At 45.2% G+C, this 21,019-nt stretch overlaps 1 protein-coding gene across 1 annotated transcript in view; it reads right to left on the bottom strand.

Moving 5' to 3' along the window:
- Nucleotides 1-1,247: 1,247 nt before the first annotated feature.
- The window catches only part of SRPK2 (SRSF protein kinase 2), a 157,744-nt gene continuing 137,972 nt past the window's right edge, over nt 1,248-21,019 (bottom strand). Inside the window, exon 15 of the mRNA XM_075343479.1 lies at nt 1,248-1,759. Coding sequence (XP_075199594.1) covers nt 1,575-1,759 — 185 coding nt within the window. The 3' untranslated portion in view covers nt 1,248-1,574. The remainder of the gene's footprint in view (nt 1,760-21,019) is intronic.

Raw genomic sequence — 21,019 nt, 5'->3', positions numbered from 1 at the left:
CTGTAATTAGTAAATAGGGGTAAATCCTGCTGTCAGGTTCCCATTAATGTTCAGAATATTACACCAAATGATAGCTACTAAGCCCACTGCACAAAATAATGAAGCATAAAGTTGGTTTTAAAATCTGTAAGGTATTTTGCATATATGCAAAAATATAATAAAGGTTAACTTGGACATCATACACATTATAACCCCAGTGGCAATTTCCATAGCTAACGTACAACATTAATATGAACTATTAACTCGACCTATTGTAGCCACAGAACAAAAATAAATCTGTTTCTTACCTAGATCGGAGACCCAAACTGTTGCACAAGATTTCATTTTAAATACTCTACTACCTGGAAAATATCTTCACATTTCCACTAGGTTGACCACCACTTAATTTAACAGCGTTGAAGTAGCATTATTAAATCAGACAATTCTTTATCTGCACGTCTCCTCGACAAAAAGACATGCAATACATTTTTAACAAACATCTGGAATAGGGTTTACCTTCTTTCCCTAAAGAAAAAGGGGTAAAACAGCAGCACTCTGGTTGAGGAGTATCATTTCATAGAAGTGTATCTTCTCTATATACTCCCTGTGCTTTGTGCCAAAAAAGCAGATGGGGGCAAGTTCATGGCGCGTACAATGCAAATGGTCTGTTGAGAGTGTGCAGACTAATGTATTTTGCAAAGAGGAGGTAGCTGAAAGTATACATAGATGGGCTTGGCCTCATGAAATGTTGCTGCAGCAATTTTTAAGACCTACAAAACGTGTTCGAATGTGCATACATTGATTTTACTACAAAGAAATCAACTTTCCCTAAAGTGCCACTTGGGGTAATTGTTTAAAAAAAGTGGAGCAGCTTCATTTACCAAAACTCTGGAGATGTTTACACACCTTCTAGAAAAACAATTTCATTACATGCAGAAAGCTAAAATTATGTTGAGGAGATTAATCTGCTTTAGAATTTGTAATCCCCTTACCTGTAAGTAACCTTGCATTGCTAGGATGGGCAGATAACATAACGCAGCCCTCTTCTATCGCAATGCAAGGGTGTTAATGAAAATAAACATTTACAAAGTGAATGTACATACACTATATTACAAGTACGATAATCCCTCGGTTAAGGTAAAAAGTTTACAGGGCCCTTGTAGTAGGCCTGTTTTTCTTTTCAAAAGCTTGGATTTACCCAACATCTGCTAAAACTTATCTTCATAAATAGTTACAAAATCTGGTAGACACATGGAAAAAAATGTACTCCTTGTTCAAAAATTGGACATCTGAATGCCACGTAACATGAAAAACAAGACCAGATTTCATTTTTTTTCCTTAGTTTTTTTTTCTCCCTTGTCCCCATCCCCAGAAAAAGTGGGTCAGTAAAGCTTACAGCTGAAGACATAGAGGCTAATTTTTCCAATGACCACAGCGCACACCAAGCAAAGGAAAACAAAACAGAAACAAGGTACAGTACTTCAAAAAGAAAGTCTGTGGCTAATGCCAGATCACTCATAATCCATTTATAGATACTGTGAAAGTCAGCGGTTAGAGCCAAACGAGCAGAGCACCTCTGAGGACCTAAATATTCTCTAAGAACTTAACCAGGGATGCCTCAGGCACTCGCCAGCAGATGCGCGTTTCTCTGGGACCATTTCCAACATAGGAGTAAGGAAATCTGTAAACTGTGCAGCATCTTCATGAGGCCACCCGTACTTTTCCACCAGAACGTCAAAGAGACTCCAGGGCTTTAGTTTTGTGATGTGTCGAAGCTCTCCTAAATGGTTGAAAACAGAGTTTTTAGTAATTTAAGAGAAATGAAGTGTGATACCTGCTTACTATACATAAAGACAAACCACTTAGGAAGCAATCAGTCATTTTTTTCTCCATACATAATCCATCCATAGCCTTATTGTTTAATTTATTTCATCCCAATTTAGTTACATCTATACATTCCCACCACCCCTTCTTTATAGGAAGTTTGGTCATGTGATCCCTACTCTGACAATCTGTCCAGTAAATTTGCTAATGTGTCACTCTGCATTCCTGTGAACTACACTATGACATCATCAAATGCCAAATATCCCATGAAAGCTCCGACTCCTCCCTTCTCCACACAGATGTGATTCCTATAACAGCCAGTCATAGAGCACCTTTCATTTTGTATTCTGTACTTGAAAAATGCCAATATCCACCATGAAATAACATTTTAAATGCCTTCAAAGCCTCCTGTGCATTTATACAGAGCAAAGTGTTTAAAGAGGACCAATCAGCAGTATTTTGCTATATGAGGTAAAGGCAGTGCCATACAGGCATTAAGATGCTGAATGCAGGTATACCAGTTATAGAAAGATGTGATGCTTGGTTGATTAAATATCTTTAATGAAAGTTGCAGAAAAGCACTGCCCTTTGATTGACAAGTACAACATGGGCGGATATTTATGGGTCGGGTCCTCACGTTTATTCCTCCTCCGGCATCCTCCTGGCTTGCCACCCTATTTTTATTTGAATAGTGCGCCATTGCCATTGTTGTCAGCACATGTGCATTGCCACAGTACTCAGTTCTTTATTGAAATGACACCGGAGTCCACGAATGCACATACCGCGATCTCCGGCACCATTTTATTGAACACACTTCGGTGAAGACCATGAGAAGCATTGGTGCGTGAGCAGATTTTTTTTTTTTTTTTTTATATCTGCGCACGTGTCAATGCTTCTCAGTCTTCACTGCAGTGTGTTCAATAAAATGGCGTTGGAGATTGTGCTACGCCAATGCGCAGACTCCAGCGCCATTTTCATGAAGACCTGAGTACTGTGGAAATGCGCACGCACCGCCAACAACAGCAGTGGCGGCGCGGTGCTGCACTATATTCAAATAAAGGAAAAGAGCAAGCCAGGAGGACGCCGGATGAGGAGGAATAAACATGAGGACACAACCCAAAAAGGCCCGCCCATGTAGCACCTGTTAATCAAAAGGGCAGTGCTTTTTTGTAAATTTGATTAAAGATATTTCATCAACCAAGCATCCCATCTTTCTACAACAGGTTTGCCTGGATTCAGCATCTTACTGCCTGTATGGCACTGCCTTTACCTTACATAGGAAAATACTGATGGTTGGTCCTCTTTAAATTCTAAATAGAATAAATACATTATGCATTATACTCTTAAACACTTATGGCTTGATTTATCAAAGCCTTTACGCAAGAATTCAGGCGGAAAAATCTTTGCAAAGTTTCAACGTTTTGGTGCAACAAGAGGCTGTGCTAAAGTCTTCCAAAAAGTGGGTTAAACAAAAACACTTTTTTTTTATATCGAAAAACGCCAAACACTGATTAGGAAAAAAAGGGTTGCCATCAGTCAGATGTTGACTCAGAAGCTGAACTCCAGCATGCTAGAACAAATGTAAGAAGTCTTGGAAACATAAAGATCAGCATTGTAATTCTTCAGTCTTTGCATCAACTTAATTTGTTAAGAGGAGTGGTCCGAAGAGCATTGACATTTTAGTCTAAATCCCTACCAATTTAGTGTTGTAATCTAAACTAATTTCTAAGATGCTTGCATTCAAACTTCCCTATCCTTCCCTAACTGTAACTCTAATTGTTATTGTATTTGTTTGAGCATTTTCATGCATGCTGGGACACTCAAACAAATCGTCATCAGGGGGGCAGAGGCTGCGTCACTGTTACCGACTCAGGCCAGTAGTGAGGAGCCAGCAACAGAGCAGAGCGCATCGTTACTGCACATTGACAGGATACTCTTATAATTGTCTGTGAATGTTGGGTATCTTGACAACTCACACTAACCATGCGCTCTGCTCTATTGCCGGCTCCTTACTACTGGCCTGAGCTGGCAACACAGAGCTCACTGTTATTGTGCTTCATTTCAGGGAGGGGCAGAAGCTGTGGCAATGACCACAGCCTCTGCCCCCTGATGACGCTTTGTTTGAGAGTCCCAGGATGCACTGGGATTCTCAAATGAAGTGTCATCACACAGAAAATAGAGAACAAAAACACAACAGAGAGAGTAGTTAGGGAAAAATAGGGAATTTTTAATGCAAGCATATTAGAAATTAGTTTAGATTATGGCACTACTTGATAAGGGATTTAGTTTAAAATATATTTGCCCTTTGGACCACCCACTTAAAAATTGCCAATGCGCTTTTTAACGGCGGTCGTTCAAAGTACTTTATTTCTCAGCACTACTTTTTAATGGCGCTGAGGAATAAGTGAATATTACTGCCCCATGAGTGAAATTCCCATGGGTGACAGCTGTACATAACAGCTGACACCTGTGGGCATTGGCCTCAATCAGTGTTGGAACCGATCGTGGCCGATTAACCCCTTAAATACCAGTCAATAGCGACAGCGGTATCTAAAAAGGTTAAAAGAGGAATAAAGACTTCCGGGAGGCGGAGCTACGAGGTAGCTGCTTTTATCATGAGCTCCTGCAGCAGCCTAGGCCAAAAACGTTATCCAGGCCCATCCTAACATCTCAAGGCTGCAGGGATAAGGACAGGACAAGGGGCGCACATCAGGCCCGGCTCTCCTGATACTCCGAAGGTGAAAGGTGTATGCTGCACAACAAAGAAAGGAGTGCTCTGACACAAAGCACCAGGCTGCAGGCTGTGGGCTGTGCTGCACAGAGAAACGCTGCCCATCCTCCCTGCTCCCCCTGCAGCTGTGCCACTGCAAACGGAAAGCACCCGGGACCTGGTAAGGGAGGGGTTAAATATCGGGCACTAACATCCAGAAGGAGACAGGGAAGGGGACTGAAGTGCTTCCAGTGGCAGCCATAGTTTTCAGTGAACTCTCACACACTCCCCTCCCTGCCACAGAAGAAATAGTGAAACACCGAGCAGCAGCAAGCTCAGCAAACAGGACTGCACGCTGTGTTTACCTGTCACACAGAGCTCCGTGGACAGGCCCACCGCCTGAGATACTGTGAGTGAGGAGGGAGCTGAGAGCCCCTGCAGACATTCGGCTGTGAGAGCAGGTCAGGAGATAAACAGGGGGCTGTGAAGGGGGCAGATACATCCCTGCAGGTCTCATCTTAAATGGCTGCTGCACAAGGCCTGTAATCTGCAACAGTAAACAGAGGCAGATAAGCCTGAAGTGCATCACAGATCAACTTGATTAACCCCTACTTCACCACTTCACCAGCACTGACAGTATAGAAGAGGGTGAAAAACAAAAAGAAGTGGGATCAGTCATCTGGCCTGCCTCCTGCCCTTCTGACTGGTCTTTTTCAAGTAACATCTATACACTCTCATACGCAGCGTGGAAATAATTGTGAAACAGCCAAGTTTACCACACAGATGTAATTAAGCTTATGTTATTGTGACGTCACCACAGTCTCTAAAGAAGCTCCATATTTACAGTTCTTACTATGGATAAATTTGTGGGTAAGAGCAATGCCACACAACCAAGTAAAGGAATTAGACCGCAAAGACGAAAACAAAATGCACCCCCATCACCAGGGGCTTCCCCTGAGGCAACTACAGACCCACCCCAGGCCACTGCTAAGGCCATCACGGATCTCTTGATGCCGGTGATTGATGGGCGGCTGGCAGCCTTCCAGTCTTCATTAGACGTTATAGTCACCCAAGTTAATGCCCAGGGTTCAAGGCTAACAGATATGGAGCAGAGGGTCTCTGACATGGAGGACTCTGTAAAGGAAATTTCAGAGATGCTGGAGAGCAGGAATAAGGACATTGCTGTATTGCTGGACAAGGTAGATGATCTTGAGAACAGGTCCAGACGCAATAATTTAAGGTTGGTGGGCGTCCCTGAATCGGTTCGGCAAGCTGATCTACTGAAACTCACTTCAGAATGGCTACCAGGAGCTTTGAAATTGAATCTAAAGTCGGGGCCAATTGCTATTGAAAGGGCCCACAGAGTGGGAACACCTCGAAATGATGGAGAGGTCAGACCCAGACAAGTAATTTTTAAGGTCCTGGTCTTCCAAGACAAGATCAGATTGCTGACAGCATTTAGAAAAAATCGCTCACTTACCTACAATAACTCTAAACTGCTTTTGTTCCAAGATTACTCAGCAGCCTTGACAACAAGACGCAAAGCCTTCAATCCAGTATGCAAACTATTGGCGGAAAAAAATATTCGCTTCAGTCTACTGTATCCTGCTGTTCTACGATTCACTACAGGGGGAAAGAATTGGACTTTTGAAGATCCTAAGTTGGCTTTAAATTACCTTCTTCAGGAAAATGGAGCTTCGCCAGCAGTCAACACAGACACTTAAATCGGAGACGTCACTGTGCTACAGTTCTGATGTTCATTCTGTTTTTCCTTTTTTTTTTTTCAGTGTCAGGACTGCCAGAGAGGCAGGTGACATTGCCATTAGATTAAGGTTTTTGTTTAGATGGGAAGGGGTTAGGGGGCTCTGCGTGCGTACCTTTAGTTTAGCTCTCATATGGGTTGTCGCGTTTACTCGCTGGGATGGACGAGGGAACCCAAATAGGTTGTTTATAATTTTACAATTAATTCCTCCTTCTGGAATAGGATAAATGACTAACACAGAGAGCACAAATGTGTCCACGATTAAAATCGCTGTATTGGTGCTCCTGGAATGTTAACGGGTTAAACTCTCCTATTAAGAGGAAAAAAGTTTTAAATTATCTACATCGTTTAAATTGCCATATTGTCTTCTTACAGGAAACACACTGGATGAAGGGCAATCACCCATTTCTTCACAGCAGAAAATATGCCGTATGCGCAGAAGCGTCATTTACGAGAAAACAAAGAGGGGTAGCTATATTGATCAATAAGCATATTAGTCATGAAGTTCTGGAGGTTTCAGAGGACCCTATGGGGAGATTATTATTGGTGAAAGTGAAGATAGAGGGCACTATCTATAACTTAGCAAACATATATGCACCAAATATTCCTGATCCACAGTTCAGAGCCAGATTGATCGAAAGTATCACAGGTTGGGATATGACTAATTTAATTGTAGGCGGAGATTTCAATGAGGCTCATGATGGAATTTTAGACAGGTCAAGTCCCCAGCCATCTCCTCTATTGGCGCTCCATAGTGGTTTGCAATATCTCGTCAATCAATTGGGACTAATAGACACATGGCGCATGCAGCACCCAATAGATAAAGATTATACATTTTATTCACATGTCCATGACTTACATACACAGATTGACTATTGGCTACTAAGCCCAGCACTGATGCCACATTTACTTTCCTCCAACATCCTAGACATCTGTATTTCGGATCATGCACCGGTTACTTTTAATTTGTTATTATCTACCACAATACTACGGGAAAGAAGGTGGAGGTTTCCTTCATATTTATATCAATCTGAGGATTTCAAAGCTTCTTTACAAAACTACTGGAGCTTTTATGAGAAGGATAATCACGAGCATAGTGGGGACGCTGGTTTGTATTGGGCAGCCTCCAAGGCAGTAGTAAGAGGTCAGATAATATCATATGTCAGCCATAAGAGAAAAAAGCTCCTGGAACAAACTATATCAGCACAAAAACTTCTCACGCAGGCATATAAAGATTTTAAAAATAACAACACGGATGCGACAAAACAACATTTCTTAGAGGCCAAGGAGGCGGCGGACACCTTGGCCCATGAGATGGCACTTAGTAACAAACTGGACTACCAGAAACATAAATACTTTAAATGGGGCAACAAACCTGGGAAATTACTAGCTTCTTTAACCAAACCCTTTAGAACCACCACTAGAATCCACAAAATTAAAAAGAAAGATGGTACCATGGTAACAAAAGATGAGGAAATAGTAGAGGAGTTCAGGGCATTCTTTGGCTCGCTGTATGAGGCGGAACCGAGGGAGGTTGACGGGGAAGCGGATTTTATCCATGGTACCGTAGCGCCCATCTTGACAGAGGAACAAAGAGTAGTACTAAACGCCCCTATAAATATTTCAGAAATAGTAAAAACTATTGGCACTCTTAAACTAGCCAAAAGCCCAGGGCCCGACGGATTTAGTAACGAATATTATAAGATCTTGGGAGCCTCTATCGGTCCTCATCTATGTGCAGTGTATAATAAGATAGTCACAGATAGAATAATTCCCGACAGGTTCAATGAGGCAAACAATATAGTATTACCTAAGCCAGGAAAAGACCCACTACAGGTGGAGGGATACAGACCCATCTCATTACTCAACTCTGATTTTAAAATCTTTACTAAAATACTAGCTGGTAGATTACAACAAGTGATTCCAGATCTTATTCTGCCCTTCCAAACGGGATTCGTGCATGGGAAATCCATCACCTATAACATCAGGACGGCTATTGGGGCTATCTCTTATAGCAGGAAGCATAGATGTACCAAACATATAGTAGTTAGCCTTGATGCGGACAAGGCCTTTGACAGGGTCTCTTGGGCCTATTTACATAATCTTTTGGCATGTCGCCAGGTGGGATCCTGGTTTTGCGAAGCAGTCAAGATGATATACACAGAACCCAAATCCAGACTATCTATAAATAATACATTCTCTGAGCCATTTGAGGTACAGAGGGGAACGAGGCAGGGGTGTCCCTTGTCACCTTTATTGTTTAATTTGGCTCTGGACCCAATGTTGAGGACCCTACATAATTTAGCAATATTTCAGGGCATGAGAGTCGGTGGGACAACAATTAAACTTTTGGCTTTTGCCGATGATATTTTATTGTTTATTGCCAATCCCTCTCAAGCGATTCCAGAGATAATGAACACATTGAATAATTTTGGAAAGGCCTCAGGCTTCAGGGTAAATTACAAAAAAACTGAGGCATTGGCAATGTACAAATCGGGTAAAATTGATAACAACTTATTTCCCTTCCAGTGGTGTACCAGGTCCATTAAATATTTGGGGATTCAGCTCCCAGCAAACCCCTTGTTACTATATCAAATTAATTATAAGCCTCTTATAAATTCATTAATACATCTACTCCAATCTTGGAAACATCTGAAAATATCCTTTTCGGGCCGATGTCACTTAATTAAAATGGTAGCATTCCCCAAAATAATGTTCTTATTTCAGACTCTCCCGTTGCTTCTACGCAAATGAGATATTAAGCTACTAAGTTCATCCTTTGGAAAATTCATTTGGGGGCACAAGGGGCGTACTAGGATCAGCTTAATCAAGCTTCAATTACCAAAAGGGGCAGGGGGCATAAATCTTCCAGATCTGGGCAGATATAATCTAGCAGCAAATTTTAGATATGTGGTGGACTGGGTGCGAGGAGTATCTCACTTTGCCAATGTACAATTGGAACAACAGCTATGTTCACAAGTCTCGTTAACAGCATTGCTGCATTTAGGGAACGAGGAAATACCGAGTGAGGTTAGGGATCATCCAACACTATGGCATACTATACAAACGTGGAGGAAGGTGAGGAAACTTGGTAAAATTAACACTTCAAGTTCCCCATTTCAACCCTTTATTGGAAATCCGAGATTCCTCCAGGGTCGCCCTCCGAGGATTTATGAAACATTGTCAATGCAGGGTTGTGCTTATGCTGCAGATCTAATGGAGCCTGATTGGTCGTTGCTTTCTTACGAGAAGGCGGCACACCGATTTCCAGCTTTTGTGGGTCAGCTTTTTCTTTTTCTTCAGGCGCGTAGCTTGGCACAAAAATATCTTGTTGACAAGCCAAAGGGAGATCTTGGAGGAAGTGTGGATAACTTTCTTAGGAGGGCAAGTAGCCAGGCGTTCTCGACTAGTCAGGTTTATTCAATGTTGCGTACAGTTTGGACATGGGAGGGGAAAACAACAGGTCGTCCAGTAGCTACATAGATATGGCCTTGATGATTCTACATAGAGCATATATTACTCAAAAAATTCAATCAAAAATGGACACAAATGCCTTATACTCTTGTTCTAAATGTGGCATAAGAGACACTGACCTGTTTCACCACTTATGGGACTGTGTTCAGATACAGGGAGTATGGAGAAGCGTTCACTCAGTCTTACAAAACACATACAATATTCAGTTTGCTCTGACACCACAGTGGGCGATTTTTAACATGTTGGAGGAGGCTCAACAAAGTCTTCCGAGAGGTACCAGGGCAATGTTAACTATTTGGGCCTCGGCCACTAGGAAAAGTATCCTACATCTCTGGGTAAATCCTGAAGCACCCTCTCTAGCGTTTATCCAAACAAAACTAATGTTCATATTCAAAATGGACTGGCTGGATGCACTGTCGAATAAGGAGAAGTTGACTAAGCGTTTCTTTGAAACATGGTCTTTATTTATACCTAACTTGGCTACAGTGCTTAAGGATAGACTTAAATCTCAGTTTGGACAGACCTCTTGGTACCTTCTTGAACTGCTCAATGGACACATACCAATTACATAAGTTACCATTTTAAGTTGCTTCTGGTCGCACGCAGAGCGGGGGGAGTGGTGGGCGGGACTGTTTTGATTATAATGTCATCAATGAAATGCTCTTTGTATAAGAGCAGATTGTAAAAGAAATTCGGTTAAAATTCAATAAAAAGATGTTTAAAAAAAAAAAAGAAGAATAAAAAGATCCCCTTTGGCAGGATCGGTTGTCCGCGATGCTAATCGTTGGTGCCGATCATTGCCTTGGGACCCTGGGGTTATCTGAAGAACTCATGGTAAGGTGGCTTGTAAGATCCTGCTACAAGCAGGGTTTTAGAGGCACAGTGAGTGAATCACTGAAGGTCTCCTGCACTGCAATACACGAGTACAGTAGTACATGAGACCAACGATCAAAATAAAAAAATATTCATGTCCCACAGTAGGACTAAGTAATAAAAAAAACAACAACACATAAAAAGCGCAGGAAAATCACAAACCTGTTTCACCACTAAAAATGCAGCTTGTGTGTTAAAAATAAAAACAAACAAACGTTCAAAATTGGCATTGCTGCGTCCATAACGACCCGATCTATAAAAAGGGGTCACGCTACTTCTTCCATGCTGCGAACACTGAAAAAAAACATGTAAAAAGGGCCTTTTTCCATGATACCAACATACAAAAAAGTGAATAAAAAGGCATAAAAAAATATGTAAAAAAAAGAGAATTTTGTTTACTTACCGTAAATTCTTTTTCTTATAGTTCCGACATGGGAGACCCAAACCATGGGGTGTATAGCTTCTGCCTCCGGAGGACACACAAAGTACTACACTAAAAGTGTAGCTCCTCCCTCCGAGCATATACACTCCCCGGATGACAAATCCAACCAGTTTAGTGCCAAAGCTGAAGGAGGACATCCACCCATAAGTAGAGATAGAGTAAAACCCGGAATAACCGGAACTTCTGTCTACAACAACAGCCGGTGAAAACACACGGAACAAGAAAGCTGCCAACAGGCAACAGGGAGGGTGCTGGGTCTCCCATGTCGGAACTATAAGAAAAAGAATTTACGGTAAGTAAACAAAATTCTCTTTTTCTTTATCGTTCCTTATGGGAGACCCAAACCATGGGACGTCTCAAAGCAGTCCATGGGTGGGAAATAAACAGAAACTGAGAAGTAGGCGAAACCTAACTTCACAAATGGGCGACAGCCGTCCGAAGGATGCGTCTGCCCAAGCTCGCATCTGCCGAAGCATGAGCATGCACTTGGTAGTGCTTCGAAAGGGTGTGCAGACTAGACCAAGTGGCAGCCTGACAGACCTGCTGAGCCGTAGCCCAAGAGGCACCGACAGCTCTGGTCGAGTGCGCCTTAATCCCTGGCGGGGGAGGCATCTGAGAACATAGGTAGGCATCGGATATGGCCGACCTAATCCAATGAGCTAGGGTCGGTTTAGAAGCCGAGAGACCCTTGCGCTGACCTGTGGTCAGCACAAAAAGAGAGGTGCACCGCCTAAAAAAAACAGCGGTGCGTGACACATAGATCCGGAGCGTCCGCACCAAATCTAAAGCATGCAACGCTTTCTCAAAGCGATGCACAGGGGCCGAACAAAGGGAAGACAATGAAATGTCCTGGTTAAGGTGGAACGGAGACACCACCTTAGGGAGAAGGCCCGGAGTTGGATGGAGAACCACCTTGTCTTGGTGAAAAAAAACAAAAAGGTTGACTCCGAAGAGAGCACAGTCAAATAAGAGACTCTCCTGAGAGAAATTATGGCCACCAGAAAAACCACTTTCTGTGAAAGACTAAACAACGAAACCTCCCTAAGAGGCTCAAAGGGGGGTTTCTGTAAGGCCATGAGGACCAAAGAAAGGTCTCAGGGATCCAGAGACCGCCGGTAAGGCGGAATAATGTGAGATGCGCCCTGCATGAAGGTGCGCACCTGGGCCAGTCGGGCAATACGCCGCTGACAGAGCCGAGACCTGTCCCTTGAGGGAATGAGGGACAGACCTAGCTGCAGGCCGGACTGTAGAAAGGACAGGATGGTCGGCAAGGAAAAAACGGCCAAGTAGCATGGCCGGAAGAACGACACCAGGACAGGAAAATTCTCCAAGTCCTGAGGTAAAACCTGGCCGAGGAAGACTTCCGAGCCTGAGTCATAGTGAAGATGACCTCGGAAGGAATGCCTGAAGCCGTAAGGATTCAGGGCTCAAGAGCCACGTCGTCAATCTGAGAGCCGCAGAATTGTTGTGGAAAACGGACCCTCTGAGAGAACGTCTGGCCGGTCCGGGAGATGCCACAGCACCTCTACGAACAGACGGAGCAGGTCTGGGAACCAAGCTCGCCTGGGCCTGGGGCGATGAGTACGACCCGACGGCCCTCCATTTTGATCTTGCGCAGGACTCTGGGCAAGAGAACTAGAGGGGGAAACACGTAGGCCAGACGGAACTGGGACCAATCTGGAACCAGCGCGTCCGCTGCCAAGGCCTGAGGATCGTGGGAGCGAGCCACGTAAACCGGGACCTTGTTGTTGTGCCGGGATGCCATTAGATCCACTCCCGGAGTGCCCCGCCTGCTAAATTGACCGGAACACTGCCGGATGCAGGGCTCACTCGCCGCTGTCCACGGTTTGACGGCTGAGATAATCTGCCTCCCAGTTTTCTGCGCCTGGGATGTGGACTGTGGATATGGTGGACTTGGAGTCCTCCGTCCACTGAAGGATATGTTGAACTTCCAACATTGCTAGGCGGCTGCGAGTCCTAGGACTACAGCCCTGATTTCCAGCACATTGATCGAGAGGGCTGATTCGGACGGAGTCCAAGTACCCTGTGCTCGGTGGTGGAGAAACACTGCTCCCCAGCCGGATAGACTGGCATCCGTGGTGAGAATCACCCATGACGGGGCCAGAAAGGAGCGTCCCTGGTACAGAGAGAGGGGCCGAAGCCACCACTTAAAGAGAGCTCCTGGTCTGTGGCGACAGAGCCACCAGCCTGTGCAAGGAAGAAGTCCCTTGTCCCAACAGCGGAAAATGTCCAGCTGCAGGGGACGCAGATGGAACTGGCAAGGGGAACCGCTTCTATTGACGCCACCATCTGACCCAGCACCTGCATGAGGTGCCTGATGGAATGACGGCGGAGCCTCAGCAGAGAGCGAACCGCCAGATGAAGAGACTGCTGTTTGACTAGGGGCAGCTTCACAAGTGCCAGCAGAGTCTCGAATTGCATCCCTAGGTACGTAAGTTCCTGGGTCGGGGTCAGAGTGGACTTGCAAGCGTGGCGAGAGTGAGCGAGACACTCCGCTGACAGTCTGCACTGGATGAAGCCCTGACTAGAAGGGCGTCCAGGTAAGGAATCACAACCAACCCCTGGAGGAGCAGAACCGCAACTGGTGAATACACGAGGGGCCGTGGCTAACCCAAAGGGGAGAGCCACGAATTGGAAATGTTCCTCTCCGATTACAAAACGTAGCCAACGCTGGTGTGAAACTGCGAATGGCACATGCAGAGAGACATCTCTGATGTCGATGGATGCTAAGAAATCTCCTTGGGTCATTGACTGATCGCAGAGATTCCATGCAAAATTGCCGCACCTGAACATGCTTGTTGAGATTCTTGAGATCCAAGTCGGAAAGCACCGTCCTTTTCGGGGACTAGGAAGAGATTTGAGTAGAAATCTCAGAACCGTTCCCAGTCGGGAACTGGTACAATTACTCCATTGGCCTGCAAGAATGCCACGGCCTGTGAGAAGGCGGCGGCCTTGGAGCAGGGGGGAGTTGTCAGAAAAAATCTGTTTGGCGGCTGAATAGAATTCTATTCTGTAGCCGTGGGAGATGGTAACCCACACCCACTGATCGAAGACGTGTTGAAACCACACGTCGCCCAAGAGGGAGAGCCTGCCACCGACCAAGGACGTTACTGGCGCGGCCAGATAATCAAGAGGAGGCTGCCTTGGTGGCAGCAGCTCCTGCCGACTTAGGACGCGGCTTCATGCGCCAGTTGGTTTACGGACCTTGGCTGAGTTAGTGGACGAGGCCGAGGGCTTAGAGGACGACCAGTTAGAGGAACGAAAGGAACGAAACCTCGACTGGTTCCTGCCCTGGAAGGTTTCCTGTGTTGTGGCATGGAAGTACTCTTCCTGCCAAAAGCTTCCTTAATAATTTCATCCAGTTGTTCACCGAATAGACTGGTCCCAGCAAAAGGGAGTCCAGCAAGGAACTTCTTAAGAAGCATCTGCCTTCCACTCTCGAAGCCACAGGAACCTGCGGATAGCGAGGGAAGTAGCCGAGGCCACCGCAGTGCGGTGACAGTCTCCAGCTATAGGATGAAAAGACTGAAGCCTGGAAGTTAAGGCAACCAATTCGGGCATAAAGGCCCTGGTGAGGGAATGCATCTCCTCCCGAGAAGCAGAGATGGCTTTGAGAGCCCGCACTGCTGCAAAAGATGGGGAGAACGGGGCCCCTGCCGCCTCATATATAGATTTGGCCAGAAGGACAACCTGGCGGACAGTGGGATCCTCAGAGAGGTGCCGTCAGCCACTGATACAACTGTCCGGGCTGAAAGTCTAGACACCGGAGGGTCCACCCTTGGTGAATGAGCCCACTCCTTGACCACCACTGGTGGAAGGGGGAAACAGTCATCAGAACCACGCTCTGGGAAGCGTCTGTCAGGACAGGCTCTAGGCTTGGTCACAGTGACCTGAATGCTGGAGTGGATAAGGAACACACTCCTTGTTCTCTTAGGCAAGGTATACTGATGCTTTTCTGCCAAAGAGGGGTGCTCCCCTGATACAGGCGGATTGAGGTCCAGTACAAATATAATGGACGCAATCAAATCATTAGCATCTGCGTCACTTTCGGACAGATCAATGGGGTACATGGAGAGCGTCCGAGACCCCAGTAAGGCATCCTCCTTGTCCTGCGAGTCAGCTCGTGAACCAGAGCCGCGGGGCGAGGAGGGAAAGGGGACCCTGCGTCTCCATTTTAGGAGGACGGGCTCCCAGATGAAGAATCCTCTGTGAGCTTTGCTGAGCGAGCCGTAGCAGCAGAAGCGCCCTGAGAAGGGGGCTGATGCATGCTCAGCAGTGTCCGGGACAGCTGTCCCCTGGAGAGAAGGATTCAACCCAAGCCGGGGGTTCAGCCACCGGAGCCGGAGCAGCCGGAGGGACCACTGGGGATAAGCCTCCGGGCTGAGGCACCACTATGTCAGAGCAGGCATCCCAATGTGGTTATGTGCTTGGTACAGACAGTACGAGTCAACATGCGGTGCATAATAAAAAACAGCCTTGCAGCCCTGCACTGATATGAGACATGCTGCAGAAGTGGGGGCTCTGTCCAGAAAGACCCCCAGCAGAGTATATAAACAGAGTATATAAGCAGCAGCACAACCAGAGGTTGTGGCTTGCCAGACCGTTTAACATAACATCTCTGTGCCCTCCAGATTCCCCAGAAGTGGGGGCTTTTCGGAAAAAAAACCCCAGCAGAGTATATAAACAGAGTGTATAAGCAGCTGCACAACCGGAGGTTGTGGCTTGCCAGACTGTTTAACATAGGGGCATCTCTGTGCCCTCCAGATCCCCCAGAACTGGGGGCTCTGTCCCAGGCCCCCATTTGTCACAATGTGTTTGCAGACATTGATCTCTGTGCCCTAGAACGCTGAGAAAATGGCGTCCGCAGCGAGGAGAGGGGGCGGGGCCTACTCTGAGAGCAGGACGGAGGGCAAATGAGGCATACAGGGGAGGGAATCTTTCCTCAGTGAGGAGTGTCCCTTCCCTGTGCTGAGCAGCCGGTGGGCGGAGCCACCCTGTCTCACTGCACTGACTGACATAGAATCGAAACTAGGCCTCAGGCGAAGCCGGGGCCTAGATTTAAACATGCGGCCAGCGTGCAGGCACCATCGGCGCGGTTCTCCAGTGAAAACTGGAGAACCGGCCGGAAATGTAAAAACATACATATAACACATTCTCCCCCACAAATAAAGTACAAGGGACCCCTAGAAAGACCACTTTCTGTGGTAATAACGTCTCAGTACTTAGCTTGAGACGCAGGTGCCAGGTCCCTGGGGGGTCATCACTCCGTCCGGCAGGATCCTGAACAGGGCTGCGGATGGAGACCGGTCTCCTGCAAAGCAGTGAGAACCGTGATGGCTCCCACTTCAAGCCAGAGCCCCAAGGGATGGCGAAGGAGCGCGGCATGTGAAGGCTCCAGCCCTGAAATCAACCTTAACAGCACCGCCGACACAGTGGGGTGAGAAGGGACATGCCGGGAGTCCAGATTGGACCCGCTTTTCTTCCAAATCTTTGAAATCAAAAATCAGAGGATGCATGTGTGTGTGTGACCTCCTGAATACAAAGCATTGAACTGGTTGGATTTGTCATCCGGGGAGTGTATATGCTCGGAGGGAGGAGCTACACTTTTAGTGTAGTACTTTGTGTGTCCTCCGGAGGCAGAAGCTATACACCCCATGGTTTGGGTCTCCCATAAGGAACGATAAAGAAAATAAAAATAATTGTAAAAATGTAAACATCAACCCATCCACCCTAACATGGATCATTCGGGACAAAAAAAAAAAAAGTTATAGCTCTCAGACTATGGAGATGCAAAAACGAATCAATTTATGAAAGATTTAGTTTTTAGTGTGTAAAAGTAGCAATATTATACATACATACACATATATAATATATATATATATATATATATACACACACACACACACACACACACACACACACACACAGTACAGACCAAAGTTTGGACACACCTTCTCATCTCATTCAAAGAGTTTTCTTTATTTTCAGGACTCTGAAAATTAACACATGTGGAATGAATTCCATAACAAAAAAGTGTGAAACAACTGATAATATGTCTTATATTCTACGTTCTTCAAAGTAGCCACCTTTTGCTTTGATTACTGCTTTGCACACTCTTGGCATTCTCTTGATGAGCTTCAAGAGGTAGTCACCGGAAATGGTTTTCCAACGGTCTTGAAGGAGTTCCCAGAGATGCTTAGCACTTGTTGGCCCTTTTGCCTTCACTCTGCGGTCCAGCTCACCCCAAACCATCTTTTTTTAATCAGATAAATTTTTATTTTTCACCAAGTATACAAAGCATGTGTTATATTTTTAGCAATAATGAGCAGAACTATAAACTTTCCCTTCCCAACAACCCCTCCCCATCCCCCCTCAGCGTACATATTACCCATATCAATATCAAAGATCTTACATTTTAACCCTTCAATAGCATATATTGGAATGTATAGAACTATCTCTGCCCCTAGTCCAACATCTCCCAACTCTAATATTTATCCATATTGCAACCACGGATTCCACAATCTATCAAAACGTGCAAGTTGTTTCCTTTTCCCATATATGCTTCTCTCCATTCGAACAATATGATTAACATATGAAACAAATTCCCCTCTAGTCGGTGGATCCCCCTGCATCCAGTGTTTGGAAATTACTTTCCTTGCCGCATACAGCAGTCTGGCTATCACTATTTTAAAATTGTTGTCTACTCAAATTTCTTACACGTAACCTAAAAGACATATTAGGGGTTGTCTAGGAAATTTACATCCATAAGCTCCTTCTATTCTATTAAGAACAGTTATCCAAAAGGGTGCCAACCTGGGGCACATCCACATAATGTGGAAAATGCCGGCACCTTCTCCATTACATCTAGGACAGTCGGAGTTACTCCTCAATCCCAATTTACACATAATTAGTGGGGATCTATATGCCCTATGCACCACGTAGAGGTGAGATAATCTTGCTGGTTCACTCATTGATAATTTCGGTATGTATTCCAAAACACTATCCCATACCTCATCAGTGATCCCGTCTATCTCTGCCTCCCATTTAGTCCTAGTGTTTACAGGGAGAACACCACTATTAAGTCTACTCTCATAAAAATAGTTTTATTAAGTTTCATAAATATTAAAACAGAACAGTTGTATTGTTCTTTTCATCAAACACATTTAAGATCACATAGAGACATAAATACAAAGTGCAGGTGTCAGACAAACAATACCCTCGCCTGAGGACAGCCTCAGACAATGGTTCTGGAAGAGGATAAAGTGAAGACGTTGGTTGGTCACTGTCAGGGTAATGCTGATCAATATATATACTGTGACTACCTTCCTTGGCAATGGTTAGATATCTTCACTATCAGTGAGCCTATTTTTTGCTGGAGGTGTTCGTCAGCCTCACCGTCCTTGCTACCCTCTAGCGGGGGTAACCACCACCAGAAATAAAGTGATTTAGAGTGTGGTACATACAAATAGAACCATAGACAAAAAAGACATAATGCGTTAGATGTCCAGGGTTCTTCTGTTTGGTAAGGTTTCCCTAATTAAGAAGTACTGGATTAGTTAGGTCAGAGCTCAGAGTTCCACTTAGCTTGTGGACCCCCCCAGCTCTCCCGACGCGTTTCACACCCCCCCCCCCCCTAACGCAATACAGGGGATCATCAGGGGATATGAACAGAATCACTCCTTGGAAAGAAGGACACAAGGTGGTTGATCCTTGCAGTTAAGATCGTAGTGCTTGTATCCTTTTTAATAATAAGTATTATAGTTGGATCACTATATCATGTCCGGAGAGAATTCAGTTATTGCTGTTGTCCCTCTTATTTGCTTGATCTTCCTCCAGATTCTATTCATCAGGCTAAGTTTGGGGCTCATTTTTCCTATTCTCCCAAATGATCCATCCTCCAGTCCGAACACTAATGCTTTCTGATGCAGAACATGCCCTAACAGTCTGGATGCTGGGTCTACCACCCCTGAATCTGCCCATCCCCTGAAATGCTGACTCTGAGCTGCCAGATAATATATTCCCTGATTGGGTAGTGCTAGCCCGCCCTCATCCTTCGGTCTCTGTAGCGGCTCGAGTTTAAGTCTGGCTTCTTTGTTCTTCCATATTAGAGCACGGAACATGGAATCAATCTCCTTAAAGTGACTCTGAGGGATCCAAACAGGAGAATTGTGCAACACAGAGTATCTTGGGCATAAGCACCATTTTAATAAGATTAATCCGTCCTATTACTGATAAATAAAGCTTATTCCAAGCAGTTATCTTACTTCACAGTTGCTTCAGCAAAGGGACTAGAATAATAGTAATGTAATTCCCAATTGGCATGGATACCTGAATGCCCAGATATCTAAACTGGTCCACAACCCACAGTCTGTTGACCTCATCACCCAGGATCGACCTATCCACTCCCGCGTCCACCTGAAACAGATTTAATTTGGTCCAATTTAGTCAGTCCAGAGATCCCCCCGTACTGCTTGATCACATGCATGGCACAGCTCAACGATGCCCCTGGGTCTCCCAGAAACAATAGAATGTCGTCTGCATAGAGGGCTATCTTCTCTTCTAGATGGCCATATACAAATCCCTTTATGTCTCTGTTCTGCCGTAAAGCAGCCGCCAGTGGTTCCACTGCCAGAGCAAAGATGAGAGGCGAGAGCGGATATCCTTGGCGAGTAACCCTTTGTAGATCCACCGTGTGTGACAACATTCCATTAATCCTCACCTTGGCTACTGGTCTGGTATATAACAGCTGTATCCAGGATATAAAATTAGGGCCAAATCATATATGTCTTAGCACTCCCCACAGGTATCCCCATTCCACACTGTCAAATGCTTTATGAGCATCTAATGAAGCTATTACTCTCTGTCCCGGATTGTCCACCGGCAGTTGCATGTTAAAGGTATAATTGTCGTATATTTTTTGCTGTGGATCTATTAGGCATAAAACCCGACTGATCCTGGTGGATTAGGGTAGATATCACTTCTATTAATCGATTAGAGAGTACTTTGGCCCACCCCAAACCACATTGATTGGGTTCAGGTCTGGTGACTGTGGAGGCCAGGTCATCTGGTGTAGCACCCCATAACTCTCCTTCTTAGTCAAATAGCCCTTACACAGTCTGGAGGTGTGTTTGGGGTCATTGTCCTGTTGAAAAATAAATGATGGTCCAACTAAACGCAAACCAGATGGAATAGCATGCCGCTGCAAGATGCTGTGGTAGCCATGCTGGTTTAGTATGCCTTCAAAGCACCCCCACCCCATCACACCTCCTCCTCCATGCTTCACGGTGGGAACCAGGCATGTAGAGTCCATCCGTTCACCTTTTCTGCATCGCACAAAGACATGGTGGTTGGATCCAAAGATCTCAAATTTGGACACATCAGACCAAAGCACAGAATTCCACTGGTCTAATGTCCATTCCTTGTGTTCTTTAGCCCAAACAAGTCACTTCTGCTTGTTGCCTGTCCTTAGCAGTGGTTTCCTAGCAGCTATTTTACCATGAAGGCCTGATGCACAAAGTCTCCTCTTAACAGTTGTTCTAGAGATCTGTCTGCTGCTAGAACTCTGTGTGGCATTGACCTGGTCTCTAATTTGAGCTGCTGTTAACTTGCGATTTCTGAGGCTGGTGACTCGGATACACTTATCCTCCGCAGCAGAGGTGACTCTTGGTCTTCCTTTCCTGGGGCAGTCCTCATGTGAGCCAGTTTCTTTGTAGCGTTTGATGGTTTTTGCCACTGCACTTGGGGACACTTTCAAAGTTTTCCCAATTTTTTCGGACGGACTTACCTTCTTAACTTCTTAAAGTAATGATGGCCACTAGTTATTTTTTTTTTTACTTAGAATTTGTATTATGGCAAGAAAAAGCAGCTAACAGTCTATTCAGTAGGACTATCAGCTGTGTATCCACTAGACTTCTGCACAACACAACTGATGGTC

This window comes from Anomaloglossus baeobatrachus, chromosome 4 (genome assembly GCF_048569485.1).
Source record: "Anomaloglossus baeobatrachus isolate aAnoBae1 chromosome 4, aAnoBae1.hap1, whole genome shotgun sequence".
NCBI lineage: Eukaryota > Metazoa > Chordata > Amphibia > Anura > Aromobatidae > Anomaloglossus > Anomaloglossus baeobatrachus.
This window is presented reverse-complemented; position numbering and strand designations above follow the sequence as displayed.